The 23,399-nt window shown below is 41.0% G+C and overlaps 1 protein-coding gene across 2 annotated transcripts; it reads right to left on the bottom strand.

Annotated features, from left to right (window-relative positions):
* Positions 1–5,152: 5,152 nt before the first annotated feature.
* spry2 (sprouty RTK signaling antagonist 2) lies at positions 5,153–12,545 on the bottom strand. 2 transcript variants are annotated; one of them, XM_052026048.1, is made up of 2 exons: positions 11,908–12,545; positions 5,153–8,096 (listed from the first exon to the last, which is right to left on the bottom strand). In XM_052026048.1, exon 2 carries the CDS (start codon positions 8,043–8,045, stop codon positions 7,080–7,082), a length of 966 nt encoding a protein of 321 aa, XP_051882008.1. In that variant the 5' UTR covers positions 8,046–8,096; positions 11,908–12,545; the 3' UTR covers positions 5,153–7,079. The 2 variants fall into 2 exon arrangements, with proteins under 2 accessions (XP_051882008.1, XP_051882006.1); XM_052026046.1 differs by having other exon boundaries at positions 5,154–8,096; positions 11,336–12,544.
* Between the last annotated feature and the right edge of the window lie 10,854 nt (positions 12,546–23,399).

The raw sequence follows: 23,399 nt of genomic DNA, 5'->3' as shown, positions 1-23,399 counted from the left end.
TAAGCAGAACTGTCTGTGGGTTCAGAATCCTCAGCCTGTTGATTTACCTGGTGTCTGGGTCCAAGCTGTGCAGTTTATCATCTCAATCAAAAGCACCAGTGCGGTCGCTGCAAATCTCAACTCAGATTTAAGGTAGACAGCCAACGTTTACGTGGGATGGAACTGAGTGAGGCAACAACAAAAAAATCAGCAGCAACCTTGCTGCTTTACTTCCTCCGAGTTCACATTCTGCCACGTTTTCCAGTTCTTGACTGAAACATGCAACATCTGCTGGGAATCCAGCAGTTCCAGCAGCTTGCTAAGTCTGTTTGCTCGCAAGGTGTGTATAAACAGCCAGCCATTCACGAGGTGTCATTTTCCCATGTAATCGGGGGGGGGGGGGGGGGGGGGGGCTTTGTGGAAAACTGCGAGGTGCATTCATTACTGGAATTCAGCGCGACTCCCTGCCCATTCACAGCTTCCTGTTCTCTTCAGCAGCCAACTCATCCCTTATTAACCCAGAAATAGGAAACATGAACAGACAGCTCCTCGTGAATACTAATTCGAGGAAGCCTCGAACGGGCAAGTGTAAAAAAAGATAAAACTAAAGGAACTAGAGCAATGTTAGTTGTAAACCATGAAGAAATACAATTTACAGAAGCTCCAAATGTTGCTGTGCTAAGTTCCCAACTGCATTGCAGTGGCATAATTAAGATCCCAATTGCATCAACCTGTCCAGAAAATTATGGTTACTTTCTAACCAAAACTTTGTTTGGAAACTGCAGTGGCATATGGGTTCAGATGGTTCATCTTCCTTAGCATTACCATATCAGACCAGCGAATGTCTCACTGTTGCATCTTTCCTCATCCGAATTTGGATAAATTCCTTATTCCAATAGTCAGTTAGCGACGAAGAAAATGTGCCTCACTTCTAGGGCCTGTAGTCCTCAGTGAGAGGTCAGTTGTGGTAGTTTACAACATCCAGCCTCGTTGTTATCAAACCGCCGCAAGACTGGAACACAACTTCAAGGAATGTAAAGAAGGTCAGATTGCTAAAGTCAATTTTGCACAGATTCCTTCCAATTATCAATAGGTCAAGATTAAAATGCAGAAGAATATAAACCACACCCTGGCCCCCATTTGTTCAATTATGTGTGTAACAGGTAAAGATGCATAACACTCCATACTTATGGAGACAACATATAGCAACTCCTTTGATATTAAGTTTTAACCACAAAGTCAACTAGCAAGTGACTTGTGTATGAGGAATTTGATGATGATTTTGCTCAAACTGTCAAATGGACAGAAACCTTGTAAGTTTTGAGTTTAATATAGCGCCATCCATGTTTCATTACACTGGGTGAGTCCACGAGAAATAGTGATCGATTGTCTATGCCGCATAGATTTATTTCATGTATTTGAAATAAAGGTTTTCAAGCCAAGTAGAGCCAGTTGCTGGTAGCGTGATAAATTTTTCACACACATAGGATCCATGGTCAAATAAGGGCCCAGAAATATTTGCTTCTCATTTGGGTTTTAACAGAGTTGTGACAGTAGTTGGGGCCCAGAGAGATTTTAAAACCTTCCTTGGCTTCCATGCCATAACTTCATATAGAGATGTCAGATTGAAATGATTTTAACTGGAATTCCCACCTGCTTTGCCCAGTGTACAGCGTACAACATTACAGAAGCCAACCTGTCATACAGAAAATTCAATCAAATCACAGAAAACTACATGGGAGAAACTATATTATTTTAAGTATTTAAAAAGTTATATTTTCTGTGCTAATATTAAACAGAATTGTCTACTAAACCCCCACTTTGATCAAGGTTCAATGATATGTGCCATTATAGGGACCCAAGTAATGCTGTAAACTGACTGGGCATCCATCCCATTATAACAAATTTTGCACAGTCTTTGGATTTGAAATGGGATTGGGCCAAATTCAGGCAGACAAGGAGAAAGTTCTCCTAAATCCTTCTGCCAATAACAAAAGGGAGCTCCTGTAACTTTTTCACTAAGCTTTTTTTGCACATAAAATGGAGTTGGAAGACTTCAAAAACCCACTCTACAAAGTTACCTAGTGACCAGAGCTTGCAATTCCATTGCAGGAACTGACACAGCCAAAATGCATTGGAAATACTGACAGATCAATTTGCAATGGTGTTGACACAAGAACATGACCAAAAATTATGGTAACAATGTTAGGATTGTGAAAGAGGAAATGAATGCTCTATGCAAAGCTTTATATGTAAATACATGCAGTCATAATCATTTAAACAGCAGTTACAGGAACATCCATAAATTTCCAGGGCTGCCCTGTAACTTTGTTCCTTAGTAAGCAGCCACATGGAAGTATTGATCAAATTATAAGTTGGGAAAACAGCTAGCTACAAACTCAAGGATAGCTTTAGATATATTACAAATAACTACAGCTACAATGAAATCACTCAAAAGCTATGAGATGACAGACTGCCCAAATTAGATGGAATGACAGCCAAAGACCATCAACATAAACACATTTTCAGTGTATATATCCACTTTACCCGTCATTGTTGGGATAAGCATAATATTTGGCATACCATAGCTTAATCTTCAAATTACTTTTTGCTTTCAAAATTTTAAAATTACTTGAAAAAATGCTCTTACGTGCAAAGATTTTCAGACAGTGAAGATTTGTGGTAGTGCAGCATTCCAGAATGAACTAGCTGGGTTTGCCTATGTGCACAGTGAACATCTGGTATACAGTACTGCAAGTTCAGCCATGGCACACAACTCAAGTGAAACATATGGTGCTCCTGTGTTCAAATCTATTCCATGCAAGTCTGCAAAATCATTCAGCATTGCACAACTTCCAGATGTGAGGTGGAATTTCAACCCCCACCCCTACCGCACACACACAGGATTTCTGTAATGGCTGGAGTGCAGAATGGATGGGACTGACTATTGCTGTAGTAGTGCAATATAGTGAAAGGCTTTACAATTCCAGCTAAGAAAAATATGACAGAGCAACCATTATAAAAAAACAATCTGAAGGTTGACACCGTCAGAAGTGGTGAAACATCCACATTCCTTTGTAATACTTCATTATCAAACTCACTGGATCCCTGGAGTATGTTGTCAAATAGTTGGCAGTACTGCAAATGAAATAAATACTCCAGTCGTATTAATGCAGGACATTCTTTTTGAAAGAAGTTACAAGTACAGCTGTGCTTGACCAGTTTGACTCTCTGAAACTTCCTGCAGAAATGCAGAATAAGATTAAACAAAAGAATCTCAGCAACTGGATCTGTGCTAAATAAAAATCCAAAGCGGTGGTAACACTTCATGTTTCTGTTTAAGATGTTAAAAAGCATTGCTTGGTACTGAATTACCAAACTTGGGGGCCTGAAATTGTGAAAAAGTTCCAATCCTTCTCATTTTGGTAACCCTCTTTTCACCAACATTAGTTCATTTCCCTGAGCCCTTGGATCTCTCCTCAATGGCTACATCTCCAATTAGGTATTAAAAAAGGAAGAAGAACATTAGAAATCAGAACCAATAGAAAATGGTGGGAACAAACAGGAAGCTAATTAGCACCAACATGGTGAGAGGACGTTAAGAAGGGTTATCATTTTGTACACCACTCCGTAATTGTCTGAAGCACTGCTACTCAGGTGCTTCAGACCTGAACCTGCACTTCCTCTTTCCAGAGACTGATTGCCCAGCTGTGTATTTTGGCAATTTTAAGTCCCCAATTCCTCTTGTTCCTCCTGAGTAACAATTATTCTGAAATATACTGTGCCAAGAGCCACATTTTACTGAACAGAAAACTGGAATATTGTGAATTGCAAGCATGCGGATCTGATGGCTTCAATCAAATCTTGTCTTAAACTGCTAAAGGTGGCTCTCAGATGTCTTGTAATTGATGTGTTTGCATTGGATACACATTGCTTCCAATAGAAGTCAAAATAGTACTGTATTAACATGAAGTCAAAAGTTGGGAATATATCCTGGCACACCTTTCCACTCCACTAGTTTTCCATTTGGAACTTTCCAAAATGGTGAAGTATTTTGTGTGGAAATGTTTTATGAATGGGATGGATATATTCACTTTGCCTGTAGTGTTAATTTACATTGCAGCTTGGGGATAGCTTTGTCCAAGGATCACGCTGGCTGGCTATTCTACACATTTTGCACCTCCTTTTCTTATCACCAAAACACAGACCATATGTTCTGGAGCTCAACAATCAGCAGAGTGCACATTTTCAACAGTGATTCCAAGACCGAGCTCTGACTATCCTGTTACCTGTACTGAAGCCATGGTACCGGTCTCTGGAACGGACAAGTTGCAAACGTTTCAGAAATGCTTTCTCTGCAGTGTACACAGTCAAACACTCGGACATGAGTTCTGGAGATTAGAAAATTTTGAGAGGCATAGATAGACAGCAGTATCTTTTTCCCCCAGGGTCAAAATGTCTAATAGCGGAGGGCATGCATTTAAGGTGAGGGGGGCGAGTTCAAAGGAGATGTGCGGGGCAACTTTATATTTTTTTTAAATAGAGAGTGGTGGGTGTCTGGAATGTGCTGCCAGGGTCGGTGCTGCAGGCAGATACGATAGAGGCAGTTAAGAGGCTCTTGGATAGGCAAATGAATATGCAGAGAATGGAGGGAATATGGACCATATGCAGGTAGGTTAGTTTAACTAGGCATCATTAGCTTAATTAGTTCAGCACAATATCGTGGGCTGAAGGGCCTGTGCTATACTGTCCTGTTTTAGGTTTAATTCAAAATCAAAATCATTCAAGTTTGGAAGAATGGAGGCTGATAGTTTTCCCAAGTATTTCCACTTTGTTAAAGTCTTGGTTGAAGTTAAAGCTGTTATTTATGATGGTATGGTTTCTCAATTAGCAATAAAGTCTAACCACAGCAAAGTTTAAGAGCCACTGGACTTATTCTAAAAAAATATAAAACTCATGACTTTAGTTAACTTTAACACAGGTGAAGAGAATATATCATAGCTGGAGGCATGACATGATAGATGGTTACGTAAATCACAACTTATTAGCTACATCACTAGTAACAAATAACAGGAGTTTAAAGTTTATCTCAGTAAAAATATACATCTTTTGTCATTTCTTATCATTAGCCCTGATTTATTGGATGTATTAATTTATTAAAATATGTAGATCAAATGTAATTGAGGCATTTAATAATAGATCACATAAATGTGGCTTTAATAAATATTTAACAACCATTAACTAAACTTGTGTTAAAACATTTCATATAAAAGATATATAGCAACAACTCCATATAAAAGTAATAGATTTCTCTCATTATTGCATAATCTATTGCCTTACTGCAACATACAGACCAGAGTCTGATTTCTGATTCCTGATTCCATTAAAGCAGCATTGAGATTCCAGGGTCTCTGATCCACAGATCATAACAAGTGGCTAGTGTTACCACTTTAAATATTTTGTACAGTGACCCCAGCTATAAAGTGCATCAGTCAGTGAGTACTTCTAATGTACCCCTTTATTCAAGGGAGATCACTGACATTCACTGGTCCCTGGATCATTACGAATAGTCACTTTGAGAGAGATATTACAAGGGCTACTGCTGCCTTTGGAACTATGCACTAAAGAATCAGGTAAAAAGATGAAAATATTAAAAGAGCTGCTTGGGAGAAGATGGGAGGGGTAGGATAGCAAAGGCAAAATTCACCTCGTTGGGGTTTACAATGCCAGTTCAAGTTTCCTACTTTATTGCTCTTAATATGCATTAACCAACCTCTATATAGTTTGCCTAGCTGTCAGTATTACCTGCAGCATTCTCCAAGTATACCACAAAACTTCCTCCACCACAGTACAGAATGAAGGAGAAAGTGTTTTATAAAATCGTAGGTTGTACTTATAATAAAAAAACACATGGGAGGCTCATACTTAATATAGTAACATATACAAGGAAACATTCAAGAAGCCCCCCGAATAGTCATGAAACGCAAAAGTATATTTGAAAACCAAGAGGTTGCAACACTGACCCATCATTGCCAAGTGGATTCAATGCATTTAAGCAAAAGCTTAGTCTGGCACCACAGGAGGAAAAAGAGCAGAAAAGACAAAATAGTACACAGTTTGATTTCAAAACGTTAATATATTTTCTATTTTATAGTGAACATATGCATCTGATTTGCATCACCCTCATTTTCAGTAACTATGATGCTCTCATCGTTTTTTTTAAAAGGGTGAATTTGTAAGATGCCTTTTAAAATAAATATTTTATAAAATAATAAAACTTCAAATAAATATTCTTTACACTAAACAATATGTTGAAAAATTAGAAAATAAAGACCAAATTTATGGTAACTGTACAATATACATGTCAATGATATCAAGAGTGACATAATGGTGAATTTTGTAAGGTGGAATATAGCCTAAACAATGATCGACTGATTCACATTTGGCTGAATGTACAACATATTAGTATAATATTTTGTAAATCTGCCATTTATATGGCACAATTTTCACAGTCTTAATATTATTGTATATACAAAAATATAACAAATTAACTCTGGCAGCAAAAAAGAGCAATTTGCCAATTTACATATTCTGCAAGAAGTATTCACATACAATACAGAAAGACCAGGGAGTGTCATTGCATTACCTTTAGCTTATGTTGCCCTAAATACAATGGATACTGTGCATCATCCTGTTTGATCTAACTGATTGGATTTTTTTTATCCTCGTCTGTATTGGTTAAGCAAGATGGAGTAAACAGGGTCAACAGTGCTGTCACTGCAAACCATACAAGTCCCGTTAAGTTCCAGAATATTGTAGTGCCATTACTACATACAAAAAAATATACGGCATGTTGAGCTGGTCAACTAGAAAATAAGCTCAAGAACAATGGGAGATACCTTTTTCTTTTAACAAACAAGGATCATCTTAATGGCTGTAGATTGTGTGGTTTACTCCTTTTAAGGCATACAGATAAAAAGGTACCCAGCATTGTGCTCAATGCTGGTAATATAAATGCATTTCTTCCACTCAAACTACCAAAAAGATACAGAAGGAAAGTGTAGAGGGCTAGCTCTGAAATAGTACCCTCTCCTTTGCAGCTAGGAAGGTTTCTCAAGGTTCCGAGGAGGTAAGCTGGGAACCTTGCAACAAACTGTGTTTGAATTTTTGCAACGGCACCCAGGACGGTTAACCCTATCGTAGCACCCCTGGCACAACTTAAGGCAGCCCTTGGCAGGCAGGTAACACCACAGGCAGGGCATAAAGAGGGACATAAGGCCCATGGCTGACCACCGGGCACAGCAATGCGACTGACTGCAGGAGCACGGATTATCTGCACAGCTGTCCTCTTCGTCATAGTTTGAGCAGTGGTAAAAGACACACTTCACAAAGCAGACGCAGGTCCCATACTCCACCGCATTCTGTGCCGAGCAGAGGCATCGCTTGTCACAGAACCAATAGGAAGGTAGAGTCCTTGGATAAGTGCATTCCTCACACTTACATTTCCCACAGTCTTCACATCGGTAGATGTGCTTGCCCAACTCTTCTTTCCCCAGAGGTTTCAGTTCATCAGCTTTAAATTCCGGTTTGGGTTGCACCCTGATTATCCGATCAGAGACATGGCCAGTTGGTGATGAGGAAGGTCCCAGAAGCCTCTGGTCAGAAGATGTACTACTTGTACTTGTCCTTGTGCTACTCCGAGAACCTGTACTCACAGTGCTAGTTGACCGAATTAAAGGTGCCCTCAATGAAGAATGCATATGATGGTGTTGACCACGGGTGTTAAGCCGTTGATGGTCTTGGTCGCTATTTAATCCAGACATCCTTTCATTTTTATGTTGTGAAGATGGTCGGTACACAGACTTGCTCCCAGGCCTCGGGGCAACAGTTGGTCCCTCCGTGTACTCATTAGTGGCTCTTATAATTCGGATCTGATCAAGCGACAACACCTGAACCTGCTGTGGCTGTACACCCCTGGGGTCAGGTTCCATGTGTTGCCTTCCGCTGTCACGCAGTAACTGTAGCAGGGCTGGGGAACCACTGCCATTTTGAGTTCGCGTATCCATCTGTACAATGAAGAGTGATCACTCCTGCAGGCTTAGAACACATCTGAAGTCCTGTCAGAAAACAGAGAAGAACCTCAGTGTTTTATGGAAATATATTCAGCACTTATGTAAAAGCAACACTAAGAGATTTTAAAAATTATTATTGGAACACCAAGGTTAAAATAAGTTTCTTTTAACCTTTGCAGGCAGCAGAACCCAATAAGTAGGTCGGGCATGTTCCAACATTAATGCATTTTCCCTTCAGCAATTTCACAATCCTATCCCCTACCATCACCTCCTCTCCTCCCCCTCCCCCCCCCACCCATACTCCCTTGCAAATAACAAGTACATTGATTTATCAAGCCAATGTTTCTGAAAATCACTGACACTCAGTACAAAGAGAGAGCAATGTGCAAAAAATAGCCCAGGTAAAGAATGACAACACAAAATGAATTGCCTTCCAACTCAAGGTTATTACAAACTTTTTAAGTCTGCAGACACTGTTAGAAGTTTCAATAGGTTATTCAAATAATGGTAATGTATTTGGGGATCAAGTATGAACAACTGCTCTTAAAAGCACCATCTTCATGTGCCTCGTATACTTTATGGATTTTCATTTTGATAGTTGGATGTAGAACCAGTAACAGATATGTTAATGGATGATTCTCAGTCTGAAGTGCTGCAAAAGCTTGGCTCTTCACTCAGAAAAGAATTGACCAAAATGTTGTTCAGACTTAATGCAATTCTAGTGTGCGGAGTCTGGAACTCTACCAGAGCTAATTAAAAACACAACTCTTGAACAGGACCTTGAGCGTACCACAACAAGCACAAAATCCAGTATAATATCTTTGTCAAGAAGGGTGCAATCTAGATTAAGAAGTACAATCACCCAAGGCGAGTTGCAAAGATCTGAGTCTTGGCAATAACCAAATATAAACAAGCAGCACTGAGTTTATATTTAAAGAAATATTTGAGCATTCTCCTCACCGCCCCAGAATTTCTAAAGTGCTTGTTCTTGCTAGGGGGTTTCTACCTGACAAAAAGAATTCTTACTGCTCCTTTGCCTCACCGGCACTACTTCACTGTAAATGCTATACTTTCTTCCCCTCCAGGTGTATGCAATGGTTTGCAGTGAATATTAACAGGAGGGAAGGTAAAAGGCGAGAAAAAGCATGCAGCAAAATAAACAAGGAGTAACATCTGACAAGGAAACAAACTAGAAAAAAAAATCTTTCTATAGCAAAGTGAGGAAATTGAATGTAATTTGGGTACTAAATTCAAATCCCAAAACACTTTGTTTCTGTCAGTTTTGCTCCAGGTTAATTTGCTGTCATGAATACTAGTTATTTTGCTGCTGGTTATCAGAACTATTTCATGTCAAAGTAACTAACCAATGAACTTTTATGTTTAGCTTCAACTGAAAAGCAGAATCCTAAAACTTCAATGAAAGCCGTAATAAAAACACAATACAAACTTCAACTGAGATCAAGTGGCAAAATGAGATTAAAAGAGGCAAAAGAACAAACTTCAAGTGTTAATGGTTCTATCAGAAATACAGACAAGGAGTCTTGGGCCACTGAAGTTTTTAACCCAGTACTATAAAGCTACAATGTACAACGTTGGGGAGGGACACAAACCATATGGGTGAATAGCCTGAAAACTTGCCTGTAGAGGAATGCTTTCTGAAAGTTGTGGGTTCACTGTGAAAGCATTTAAGTGCCGTTACAGTCAGCAAGAACTTCTAATTTTAAAAGGCTGGGGAAGAGGACACAAGTTTAATGGTGACAGGACATTTAATTTGGGGATAATCTCAACACAGTGCATTCTAGTCACACACATTTAATCATAATCTGGCATCATGCTGAAACTCAGAACAGAATGCACATTCTGGGTGAGGCTTTGTGCACGAGTCCATGACCAGGAAAATAGGGGTATAGGCAGCTAGTCACAGAGGTGACTGTAAATGTGATTACTATCTGTCTCTTGCGCCAGCTCATTCAGTCTTTGAGATTCCAGGCAAAGTTTTATGCAAAAGAAGTCGAAATGACCTTTCTTTTGGTTCAGTCTGACTTCCTTCCCTTTTCCTCTTCATAATAAATAACATCAAACACGTGGAAACTTTTGAGCAGCACCCGCTCCTTTTGCAAACATGCAACCGGATAAGAGGTTGGTTAATGGAAAGGGGGGGGGGGGGGTGGGAGCTAGTACCAGCTCCCAATCGCAGGTGAGACATGGACAGGGCATGGTGCACTCCCCTCCACGCAGGGTAAGGGAAGGGGTGGGGGCAAGGAGGATGGGGAGTGGGGTATAAGCGAGGGGAAGGAGGCGGAGAAGGGGCAAAGGGGGTTCGAGCAAGGGGAGGAATGGGACCGGGCAAGGCGGAGGGTGAGCAGACGGGGTAAGGGCAGATGAAGCGGTAGAGAGAAAGAGGGCGAGGGAAGAGGGGACCCGTGGGGTGAGTCGTGATCTGACGGGACTAAATCCGAGTCCCAGCACAGGGCGCGGAATCGCAGGTCAAAACCGCTTCCGAAACCAGATTTGTGTTTATTACCATTAAAAGAAAATACATCCTCCTCCTTTCCATGCACCACAATCGGCCCCTGTTTAAATGCTGCGGGATCAACCGCTTGTGGCAATTACGCCTCAACTCCCCACTCTCCGCTGTACACTCCGTCCCAACTAAATGTTATTTATTTTTTTAAAGAAACCAGAACCCATGGTGTAAACTGAATCCCAATTGCCCATCCTGTCGAGATTTCCAATGCATTATCCTCCCCGGTCTGTATCTCACGCCAAGCAATCGCATTTCAAAACTAAAACACAAGTCAAGAATATGCAACAATGTTTTCCAAATCAAGAGGAGAGAAAAAAAATCCCTTCCCAAGTTGTCCCGACTGTACGCCCCCTAAACCATCCAATACAATGGCGCGGAGTTGGGTATTATACATTATATTATGTTTATTCCTTTTACAAGTTAACTATCGCGGAATACAAACAGCAACTGCCTTCCACAGTGCAACATGTTGCTGTATGAGTATTTGCCTTTGAGATTCACATGTTACTTTCGAAGACATCAACTTTTAAGACAAGTTTTCGGATCCAACAAGCCAATTGCTTTGATTTAAAAAAAGTGTCTCCAATTCCTGCTGAAATTCACTCCCTGCCTTTTAAAACTAACAAAAGCCACCCGCCCCCCCCCAAAGAAAGACCTTCTTAACTGCCTTATAAAAAGTTTATCAAAGCCTTTAACTGTGCCCCTGCAGCCCAACGCATTTTCTCCATGCAAGTTTCAAGTTCCTTTTTAAACTCACCGTGGCCGCAACGTAGCTGTCTCTCCCCTCTCTCGGTTTATGTGTACAACTCAGAGCCGATAGCTCCACCAAAAAAAGGTTGCGCATCCAAATTCTGGCGGAGATCAGCCGGGGCTATCTATTAAAGTATCCAGCGGAGACGAGAAGGAGGGAAGGGGGGTTTGAGGGTCGAGGGGAGGGGGGGAGTGAAGGTGGTTGTGGGCTGGGGAGGGAGGTGGGGTAGAGAGTACAAGGCTACGGGACTCTGTGCGATCGACGATTACAACAGCAGCCGATCGATGGCCAGTCGTTTGGGGCTAGATTTTTTTCTGGGAGTGGGCTGGGGTGGGGGGTGAGGGTGGGGGGGGGGGAAGACAGGTAGGAGTGAAGGTTGAAAAATCCTTTCCTCTTTTTTCTGAATGAAGCCAGCAAGAAGCAGACACGAGGGCGGACGCGCGCACACACGCAGCTATGGAGAAAAAAATTGTCAATGTAGGAACTTTGCAGAAGGAAATCGGGCGCTTGGTCTCATTCACAAGTGGCCCTTCCCTTGCAAATGCTTGCAATGCCGCTGCCCCTCCGCCGCCACGAACCTTCCGACAGATGTGAAGTTTGCAAAGTGCTTTAAAGAAGCAGATTTGCTCAAGTTGCTATTAAGTTTTCCAGTAGTAGCTGATGGGTAAATGGCGTCATCTGCATGGGATCGAATAGAGCATTTGTTGTCCCAGAGGATATATTGCATCCGGTCTCTGCTGATTGGTTCTGGCCTCAAATTCATTAGAGTCAGTGAGTGAGAGAAACAGGGTGGGGGGAGGAGGAGGAGAGGGAGAGAATATTCACTATGTGCCAGGAAAGAGAGTCCCGCACTGCTTCAACACGCTGTACAGAACAAACCTTTTTAACATTGCAATGTACAGATTAGGCTGCTGTTTTTTAACCTGCCACAGTGGTTTTCTATACTTCAAAACACCAACTTAACTGCGACTCTGTGTTATCTGAATATAAAGAACCCGCTTTAGAATACAAGCCAAATTTAAATTTTTAATATAAACATAGAAGAATTTTCCAGTGGCCAGCCATAAATTGTTTTTCAATATCCTTGCAATTAACCCTTTGATGTGTATGCAACTTCGTGTTATTACCAGCAAACACCAAAGCTCAGCACAGCCACAAACTGAACAAACTTTGTGACAGTTGATCAAAATTAAATTCTTCTTCAAGTTGAGAGACTGAAATAAGACCTGGTACTATTGTTATAAAAGTTTTGCATTTTATGGCACTGTGTAAACCCATGATTACTTATTAAAGTAACTTAACGGCTGCTTGTTTTCTTTAACTTTTGGAAAAAAAATGAATTGTGGGGGAAGAGGGGAAGTCAGATAAAGGTGAAGAATTCGTGAGTGGTGAGATGGCCAAAGACAAAGGGAAGGTCAAAGAAAATGGGTTTTAGAAAGGATAAAGAGCAAACAAGTAGCTATGGGAAAACCTTCCAATGGGCAAGTGCATAGCAACTAAAACAAGGCCCCGTGATGATGGTGTGGAGGGGAAATAATTATTAATGAAGAGTCACACATTTGGATTCAGGTAGGGACATTGGCTGATGTAAGACTGGGAAGGGTCACTCACATAAAGTGAAGTTAGACCACAGTGATATATGTCAAGATGTCAAGGGAGAAGATGTAATGGAGTTATTGGGACTAATGGAATCGGTAAAGCTCAGCAGGGAAGGAGCAGGGTGGTGGGTGGTGATGAGAGGACAAGGGAGGAGTTGGTGCAATTGAGACCAGAGACAGGTGCTGGTTGGGGATGAAGAAGTGTGGCATTGATTTTTGCTTATCCTGAGCCAATAGAACCTAACACGTGGAGGACTTGATGTCAGGCATGTATTATATTAAAATCAAAGAATTGTTATGGCACAGAAGCAGGCCATTTGGCACACTGAGTATATGCCAACAATACTTTGGCTTTGACCATGACTGCACCCCACCCCCCCCCAACACCCAACCCACTTTCACCATGCAAGGTTTGGCCATAAACCCCAATCTATTACCACTGGGCAAAGTACTCCATTCCCCCCTTCCCCCTCCTCACCCCCACTTCAGAGACCAAGATGTCATCCTTTCTCACTCTTATGAGAGCAGAGAGGAGAACTGATGATGAGGCCAAGACTGGATCAGTAGTGATATTGTTGAATGGTGGAGCTCAAGGGGCCAATGGACTGACTCTTGCTCCTGCCTTTTGTGTTCTTACTCTCTATATTTTCCATTCCAATTTTCCCACTCTTTGAGAATTTTTTTCTCTTAACCTCCAACCCACTTGGTCCAGGTTCCTATGGGAACCTACTTATACCCTGTTTCATTTTCCTTTCAGACTGATCTGCTTTTTCTATACTTCACATTTACAACACTTCCTCCTCTTCAATCTTTTCTTTGATAAGATAAGATATCTCTATTAGTCACATGTACATCGAAGCACACAGTGAAATGCATATTTTGCGTAGAATGTTCTGGGGGCAGCCCGCAAGTGTCGCCACTCTTCCGATGCCAACACAGCATGTCCACAACTTCCTAACCCTTTCGTCTTTGGAATATGTCTATAACCCCTTGTTATAGAGTCATACAGCAAGGAAACAGGTCTTTGACCACTGAGTCCATGCCAACCATCAAGCAACAATTTACACTAATCCCATTTTATTTTCCCCACGTCCCCATCAACTTCCCCCAGATTCTACCGCCCACCTACATGCTAAGTTAGTGGCCAATTGACTTAGCAACCCGCACTTCTTTGGGATGTGGAAAGAAACTGGACAACCCAGAGGAAACCCACACTGTTATAGAGAGAACATGCAAACTCCGCACAGACAGCACCAGAGGTCAGGATTGAATCTGGGTCACTGGAGCTGTGAGGCAGTACCTCCACTCCTTTTTATTTACCTGTTCCTCCTCCCATTCCCCCATACTGTTCAATATGAACCACCATTTAACCTTAATTGATGTAAAAAAAAATTGACTTTACAGGTGCAATGCTATTTGGAATTGACTGATGTATTTAGTTTTCAATCACAATAAGTTAGTAGCCTGCTATTACTGCCATGTTACTTGCTATGCTCAGCAAAGGAAAACAGATAAAAACATAATTTCTCTCATCATCATTAAAAGCAATAACAAAAATGTTGAAACAATCCCTCTCTTTTAAGGCTTAATGGGCAATTGTACTACACGGTAGCACAGAATCACGTAGAACAGATATTTAAAGTTGAGGTCAGCTGTGGTTTAGTTAGAAACATTCTTGTAGGTTTTGTGTTAAGGTCCTCTCCAGAGAGTTGAACATAAAAATCTAGGCTGACACTTCACTACACTATTGGAAAGTGCCGCTATGTTGGAGGCACTAGTTTAGAGGTGGTTTTAAATTTAGACCACCTCTCCTTTCTCAGGTGGATATAAAAGATCCCATAGCAAAATCTCAACTCAGAATAGAGTGATTTTTCCTGGCTAATATTCATCTCTCAATCAACATTCTCTGATAAAACACCTGGACATTATTACATTGTTGTTTGTGGGAGCTTACTGTGTACAAACTGACTGCCATGTTTCTTACATAACATCACTGACTATATTTCATAAATGCTTCATTAGCTGTAAAGGGCTTTAGGATGTTCTGAAAGGGATGTGAAAGATGTCAAGTAAATCTACCTCTTTTCTGTTCAATTTCTGCTCTTTTATTAACCAATAATGCAGTCGGCTTCAATATGCCTAGGTTGCTGTGAATTATGGGGCACACTTCCCACTCATGATTACTATCAAAGGCTTCTTGCTGGAGAGTGTGCAAGTTTGTTGGGGACATGTTCAAGCTCAACTGTGTTGTTCTTTGTACTCAAATATCTTGTGAACACTACTATTGAGGTTTCCACATACAAAAATGCCCCTCGGGCAAGGTACTGGAGGTTTGCTAGTACCGACAAACTGTACTTCAGTACAGTTCAACATTTTCCCAGACAGCCAGTGACGAAAGTGATGAGAACTCAAAAAAAACTGGCTGGAACCCCAACTAGTTGCCGACGAACAAACAATCATAATTTAAATTATGTTACGTGGATTGTGCCGAAACTCTCATTTCTATTTCATGGCTTAAGTCGTCAGAGAGGCATAATTAAATTAGTAATAATCACTACAGGCTATTTTTCTATGTAATCAAGCATTAGTTGCATTTACTAAATGAATAGAGTTTCTTTCCCTCAAATGGAACTGTAATTTTAATTTGCTGTTTGCCGGAAATAATTATCAGCTGTTAGTTCCACTTTTTTTTCCAGGCTTTCTGTCTTTATGATTAACAATTTACCAAAATGCAGTTTCCATCAGTCAGGGTTTGATAGACTATTAAACTCCACTGATCAATGTTTTTTCCAAAAGTGAGCATCACTATCAAAGTAAACCAGATACCGTTGAGGGAACCATGTTAGTGATAGTGCACTAGCGAGTTTATCTTGATTTTCCCAAATATCTGGGGACATATTGTTCTCAATATTATATTATAAGTTACAGGGATATTGTGGCAGTATATCCAGTGCAATATATAACAATGGTCAAGGAATTATTAACATAAATTCTAGTACATTTAAAGAAGCTATATAATATAATAAATCCATATATTAGGCTAGATTGTTAAAGTACATTCAGTAGTTGAACAAGATGGGGAAGACGAGAGGTGATAAAATAACTTTACTCTGCAGGTTAACCACAACCCACATGATTTCATCAGTCATAAATGAGACTCATTTGGAGAGACACTTATAATCGTATGGTCAAACATCATTTTATGCTGGTATTTAATGGAAGAAATGATTTACTTCAATCCTCTGAAATACAGCCCTTTCAGGAATTTATTTGTTGCTGAAAACAAATAATTGTTCATTCTCCTAGAGACCATGCTATAAATATCACTCAACAAATTGTGAGCATAAAATTAAAATGATATAGCTTTTGGAATTTTGCATTGGGATGCCACTCCTCATGCTGCCTGGCCAGCTGAATGTTTCTAGCATTTTCTGATTTGATTTCAGATTTCTAGCACCTGCTGTATTTTACTTTCTGATTGCTGCCACTTTATCTATTGCCTGTTACCAAGTCAAGCCTACTTTGTGTGGATTGAAGTGGCAAACAGTCCTATGATTGAGAGCTGCAACCATCAAACTTGGTTCCCTGGGTTAGCAGGCTGCCAGTAATGTAAAATCTTTAATGACCCATTTTATTTGTTGTATTAGTACATGAATACTGTGCTCTTTATTTGCATTACTTACATCATACATATCCAAACCCATTTTTATTTTAAGTTTAAACATGTCATTTTCTTGAATTATGCCCATCAGTTTTTGCATGTGGGTGTTTTCCTTGTCATAATCTAATAATTTCCCTTAAATTTGCCTAGATCAATCAGAAGATGCGTTCACATTCAAGGCAGAAGCTAATTTACATTGGGTCCAGATTCAGTACATTTGAATAATTCCACATTGATGCGGAGGCAACAACCAATAGTGGGACTAGTTATTTATTCCAATGAGAAACTCTGCTAAATATATTTATATCTAAAAAAAAACTGGGCTTGGATACAACACATGTGCATTCACTAGATATCACAGAAATCTGCAGACTTTAAAATAGCTCCTATTATTGGGCAACGAAGAGCAAATGAGAAAAAAAGTAGGTTTTGAATCATTGGCATCAAAATGTACGTGCCAAATGTTAACAAGGGGTATTGCATCTGGGTAATCATGTTATTCCTCTGCTTGCTTCTGTTGTACTATGTATTAGATTGTGCACAAGTTGATTCAGATGTTCTGTTTTATGATTAGTTATATGAGAAGAGATCGGAAAATCTTTTTTGACGTTTACTGCAGATAGTTGCGATAGGAAAGAAATGGATCAACAACAACATCCACTTACAAAACAATTTTAATGTGGCAAAACATTTCACAGGAACATTATAAGATAAAAACTGATGGTGGATCAGAAATGGTGTTATTAGAGCAGATTGTTCAAAATTTGATTGAAGGGAGGAAAGAGGGGTAGAGAGGGGGAGAGGTTTAGGAGGGACTCGAGGGCTTAAGCAGCCTAAAGGCATGGCCACCAGTGGTGGCGTAATTGAATACAAAATCTTCCAAAGTTCAGAATTGGTTTAGCATAAGTATCTTGGAGAATTAAAGAGCTAGAGGAGATTGCAGAGATAGCAAAGGGTGGAACCATGGAGAGATTTGAAAACAAATTTGAAAACATTATCAAAGACGCTCACCGTCCAAGACATGCCCTCTTCTCATTACTACCATCAGAGAGGAGATACAGGAGGCTAAAGACCCACACTCAATGTTTCAGGAACAGCTTCTTCCCCTCCACCATCAGATTGCTGAATGGTCTATGAACTCATGAACTCTACCTCATTATTTCTCTTTTGCACTATTTTGCTTATTTCTTGGTAACTTATAGCAATTTTTACGAGTTGCGCTGTACTACAACAGATTTCACAACATATATCAGTGATAATAAACCTGATTCTGATTCTGAGATGAGTATTTTAAAATCAGTTATGCTTAACTGAGGGTAATGTATACAATTGAGCGCAGGAGTAATGGGTGAGCTGAGCTGTATGAGTTAGGCCAAAGGCAGCTGAGAAGTTTACAGAACAAGTTAGGCCAGCCAAGAGTGCAATAGAATTGGCAATTCCAAAGATAAAACTATGTCGATGAAGGCTTCAGCAGTGGATGAGCTGAGGTAGGGATGGAATTCAAAGGTCTCAGTTGGTGCAGAAATGCAGTCTGGAACTCACCTTTGCATGAAGTGTGAATTAAGGCTGAAGAAAGTTTGGTTCAGTTTCAGACAGTTGTTAGGGGAAGGGATGGGGTCAGTCACTGAAGGGTTAGTGGGTTCAAGGACAATGGTTTCAGTCTTCCCAAAATGAAGGAATATCTGCGCATCAGTAATGGAAATCTGGAAAGCAGTATTTGACCAAATGTTTCATCAGAGAGACTGAATAAAACCAAAATCAATGAGAATCAGAAGGAAAGCATTGCAGTGGCTGAGTCACACCTTGCACAAAGGAGAATAATCATGGTTACTGGACGTTAATCATCTCAGTCATAGGACATTACTACGGAAGTTTTTCAAGGTAGTGTCCCAAGCCCAATGATCTGTAATTACTTCATCAATAACCTTCCTTCCATAGCAATATCAGAAATGGGGATATTTGTTAATACTTCCACAATGTTCATTTCCATTTTCTGTATGTCAGCAAAGGAAACAGCCCATTCTTGCAGCCATCAAGATCTGGATAGTATTCAGATTGGGCTGATAAGTGGCAATTAGCATTGGTGCCACACCAAGTGTCACTCATTGAGGAAGTCCAACAAGAGATAGCCCATGCATCTCCCCGTGACATTTAAAGGCATTAAGTTTACTGAGCCCCCCCTCCATGAAGAAAGAGTCACCATTGGCCAGAAACCTAACTGAACCCATCATATAAATACTGTGGTTGCAAGAGCAAGTCAGAGGCTAGGGACTCTGTGCTGAGTAACACACTTTGTGTACTCCCAAAGCCTTTTCACCATCTGTAAGAACTGGGAAGAACTTGGTCATCAGGTGTGAGGTGCTCTCAGGGCTGCTGTACTTGGCACAGGTGTGGCCTGTCCCTCGCTCCTCCGGCTTGGAAATCACCCGTGCCATTTTCCGGTTCATCTGGGGATCCAAGATGGAACGGGTCTGATGGGTCACCATGCACAAGTCCCTGGACAATGGGGGTAAAGGTGTCCCCAATGTCACCCTCATCCTGATGCCAACCTTCATCTGTGGCTGCATCAGGCTGTGCGTGGAACCCAAGTACGTGGGCACCAAGTGTCACTACGTGCCAAGGTTCTACCTGTCCCGGCTGTTGCGAAGGATGGGCCTGGCCCCATGGCCACATGGCGTCCCAGTCAGCTGGATGTTGCCGCACTACCTGTCCTTTTTGGAAAAATTCTTCCGGACCAATCCCTTGGACCATAAGTCCATCAGGCAGTGGTCAGCACGGAACATCCTGCAGACACTGCAGGAGAAGGACTCGATGGACACTGTGGGGTGGTTCCTGGAGCAGACTGTCCAGACCATCTGGCAGAATGCCTCATCGCCAGAACTCACCAACAAGCACCAAGACCTCGCTTGGCTGGCGGTGAGAGGGGCCCTCCCAGTCAGATTCGTCCTGCATGGTTGGGGCATCACCCCAGCGCGCGCTGCCCCCGTGAGGACTGCGCTGGTGACGAGATGGTCGCCCACCTCTTTGCGGGCTGTGGGTTTGCGAGGAGGGTGTGGCAAAAGATGCAGGAGTCCTTGTCACGTTTCGTCCCCAGCAGCTGCGTAACAGAGGATTCTCTGATCTACGGGCCGTTCCTGGGGACGCACACAGAGATGGACATCAGCTGCTGCTGGAAGGTCATCAACTCGGTGAAAGACGCTCTTTGGTCTGCCTGAAAATTGTTGGTCTCCCAGCACTGTGAGATGTCCGTAGGGGAATGCTGCCGACCGGCACATTCCAGGCTGCGGGAGTACATGCTGAGGGATACACTGAAGCTGGGTGCAGCCAGCGCAAGGGCTCGGTGGGGAAGGATGACAGTTTAGGGTTCTTCTGCCACAGGAGGGGGAGGAGCAGGGATAGGTGAGGAAACCCCTCAAATATTGTAAATATGGGATTGGGGTATCATCCCAGGGAGCCACACATGTGGCATTGGTGCTGGTTTTTAAATACAAAAATGTAACACTAAGACTGGAACTGTACACGAATGTAAATGTTTGAACTGTTTTATTATTGTATATAGTTTCTTTTATTATGAATAAAGTATATTTTGTTAAAAAATATTTGTAAGACACTTACGGAGTTTGATGGAATACTCTCTGTTTGCATGGATGAGTGCAGCTTCAGAAGCACTCAAGAAACTTATCCCCATCCAGAATAATGTGGATAATTTGATTGGCACCTGACCCCTGACCCTTAAGATTCACTCCCTTTACCACTGGTGGGTACAATAGTTGGACTGACTTCTTCCCTTTAGACAGTCCCTTGAGATTGTGGATAGTGTACTTTTACTCAGGTTTTGTGGGTTATGTGGTATCTAATGAGGCCAATGTAGGAACCACAGACATCCACAGATTGGGGGAATGGGTGGTAGCCAATGGGATAGGCAGATGGTTGGTTTGTGAGATAGTTCTTTCCTTCTTCCTTTTAAGCAAGGCCTCTGTGTGTTCCTAATCCATAGCTTCTAGGTTCTCAATGCCATCCCAAATCCTTCTTCTCAACTTTGAGCAGTCACGAGCCAGGAGTCAGTGGGAAGTTGCACTTCTTCAAGGAAGTTTTGAGCATATCCTTTAATCTTTTCTGCTGTCTGCCTGTGAATCTCTTCCAATGAGAAAGCTTGGAAAACACCTTGTACAAAATACATTGCAGTTGTTTGCATGGTCTGTTTTGGTGTTATCCCCCAAAATCAACCAGCGCAAGATCCCCCCAGGTAAACATCCTCCTGACCTGGAGATTTATTGTCATTCCTTCATTGTTGTTGGATGTAAATCCTGGATCTCCCTACCCAGAAGCACTGTGGTAGTAGCTTCACCAGAGGAATTGCAGTGGTTCAGTAAGGTGACTTACCACCGGTTTCTCAAGGACAATTAAGGATGGGCTAACTTTGTCAGAGACACCCTTTTCCCATGAACAGCATTCATCAAGGCAAGTGAAAAATATTCCATAAAACCCTTGATACACATTATGTATTGTGGAAAGACTTTGGGAGCTCAGAAAGCAAACCATTTGCCACAGAATACTCAGTCTGTGACCTGCTCTTATAGCCACGGTATTTATGTGGCTGGTCTACCCATTTTGTGATTCATCAATAGAAACAAATGCTTGTTGCAATATGAATTGTGTGACAACCTAGATCAGCCTGCAAGTGATACATTGAACAAAATAATGCAGTAATAATAAAGGTTGTGTGTGTGTGTGTGTGTGTGTGTGTGTGTGTGTGTGTGTGTGTGTGTGTGTGTGTGTGTGTGTGTGTGTGTGTGTGTGTGTGTGTGTGTGTGTGAATTAAGAGTAGAAAATATCCAATATTTCAAGCACTTTGCTGTCAAAGCACCCTCATGTTTCCCAGTTTTTCTTTCATTGTTTATTGAAATCTATTTGGGCAAATAATGAACAAAAGATGGGGCTATAAAATTGCAGATGTTTTCATTGGGATTTGATTCCAGTGTGCACAACATTCCTGCTCTTCCTCGCTCCACCATGAAATAAGTAAAACAATCTGTGACACCTTCTGGGTGGCGGCCTTTTTGAAGACCCTTAAGAAGTTTCATTGTGGGATGGGGGTAAAGCATGGACTGCAGTCAATTGCAAACCAATTTCACAAAGAGGACTTATACAGGGGAGGGGTCCCTGATCTCCTTTCAAAAGTATACATTGATAAAGCTGAAAATGTAAAATATGGAAGATGAATACGCTGTCATGTGCAGTCCAAGGCAAAGCATTCTATTTATGTACAAGGTTTACATTATATCAGCATGACATCATTTTTTTCTTTGTCATGCATTCCATGAGTGAAAGGTCCAAGGGGTTTTTCCATCCACATAGTGTGCATTGTTGACAAAGCCTTAAAATGTGTGGCCTTTCCCATAGAACCATTGTGGTAGCTGCACCTTCAGTGCATCCACCAGCATGAAGTCCTGGACACTGGAATGCGTCAATCTGCGACATCCGTTCACAGACAGCATTTCGCACTGGAAGACTAGATAGTTTCGAACATGCCAGTGGACGTCTTTCACCAAGCTGATCATTTCCCAGTAACAGTTGATGTCCATCTCAATGTGTGTCTCTAGGAACAACCCATGGAGCACAGAGTACCTTATTATATGACAATTTGTGATGATTTTTGACAAAGACCATTACACTTCCTCACAGATGTTCTCGGTAAATGTATACTGCAGAAGGAGATGGATGCCGGTATCATTTCCACTGCATCTGCCTCAAGATCAGCGTTCAATGGCACTGAGACTCTATCTATGCATGAAGGATCTGTTAGTGATAGTCCTTCTCATCATTAATTAATAAGTTGGTGCATGTTTGTGAGTTCTAGTAATGAGGTGAAGGACCTAACACTAGTTACAGATGTAAATCCTGGCATCTGCTGCTCTATCGAAGCTGATATGGCGGCCAATACACGTTTAGCGTAGAGTGATTATGTATGTGCCATTTGTCACACTGATCCTTTAGCTGTTTGTTCTACTTCCATTAAACACAAGAGGGGCAATCTTTTTTGCAAATTATATGATCACGTCATTTTATAATGGATTGACTTCAATAACTTTTTGATCAGGTTATTAACTTTAAAATAGTTTATGCAGATCTTAAATCTATATTTTGTAATGAAGACAGATGGTTTATATATTTCAGAAATTGCTTAGCGATGTCAACATTGAATTGCACATGAAAAGAGAATATTTAGTAATGAGTGTTGGGAATTTCCTTGTGTAATTGAGGTTTCTTTCAAGTTACAACACTGGAGAAGGAGAAAGGCCAAATAAGCAAAATCAGCTGTTAAAGGGATAACTATCTAAGAGATTCACCAGTTAATCCAATGTAACATCAGTGTAATAGCTGTGGATTTCTGCATTGCTTCTACTGAACTTAATACTGACAAGGAAGAATACCTCATCTTTCTTTGAATTTATAAATTAAGATAAATTAAGAAATGCATTAGTTGGGTTCAGATATCTATTGTGTATTTGTTAAAGACAAGTTTTGTTTGACAAATTTTTTGAAGTAATCAAATTGGTAAAGAGAATCCGGAGATTGTGGTCTATACGGATAGTCGGAAGGTGTTTGATAAGGTATCCTACAAAGAGGTGTTTAGAAAGCTTCAGATGTATGCAATAGCATAAAACAGCAAGGATAGAAGATTGACCGATCAATCAGATACAAAGGAGGACATTTAGGTATTGGTCATTAGTTTAAAACTGGGTATATTGCATTGGTTACTGGTTATGCTCATCTCTTTCACTGAATGTATAGAGTGGAATTAGATCCA

This window comes from Pristis pectinata, chromosome 11, assembly GCF_009764475.1.
Source record: "Pristis pectinata isolate sPriPec2 chromosome 11, sPriPec2.1.pri, whole genome shotgun sequence".
Taxonomy (NCBI): domain Eukaryota; kingdom Metazoa; phylum Chordata; class Chondrichthyes; order Rhinopristiformes; family Pristidae; genus Pristis; species Pristis pectinata.
The sequence above is the reverse complement of the archived record's forward strand: the minus strand, read 5'-3'. Positions and strand labels throughout refer to the sequence as shown.

Excerpts from the sequence above, each read along its gene's own strand:
- spry2 (XM_052026048.1), bottom strand. The coding sequence starts at position 8,045 with ATGGATACGCGAACTCAAAATGGCAGTGGTTCCCCAGCCCTGCTACAG.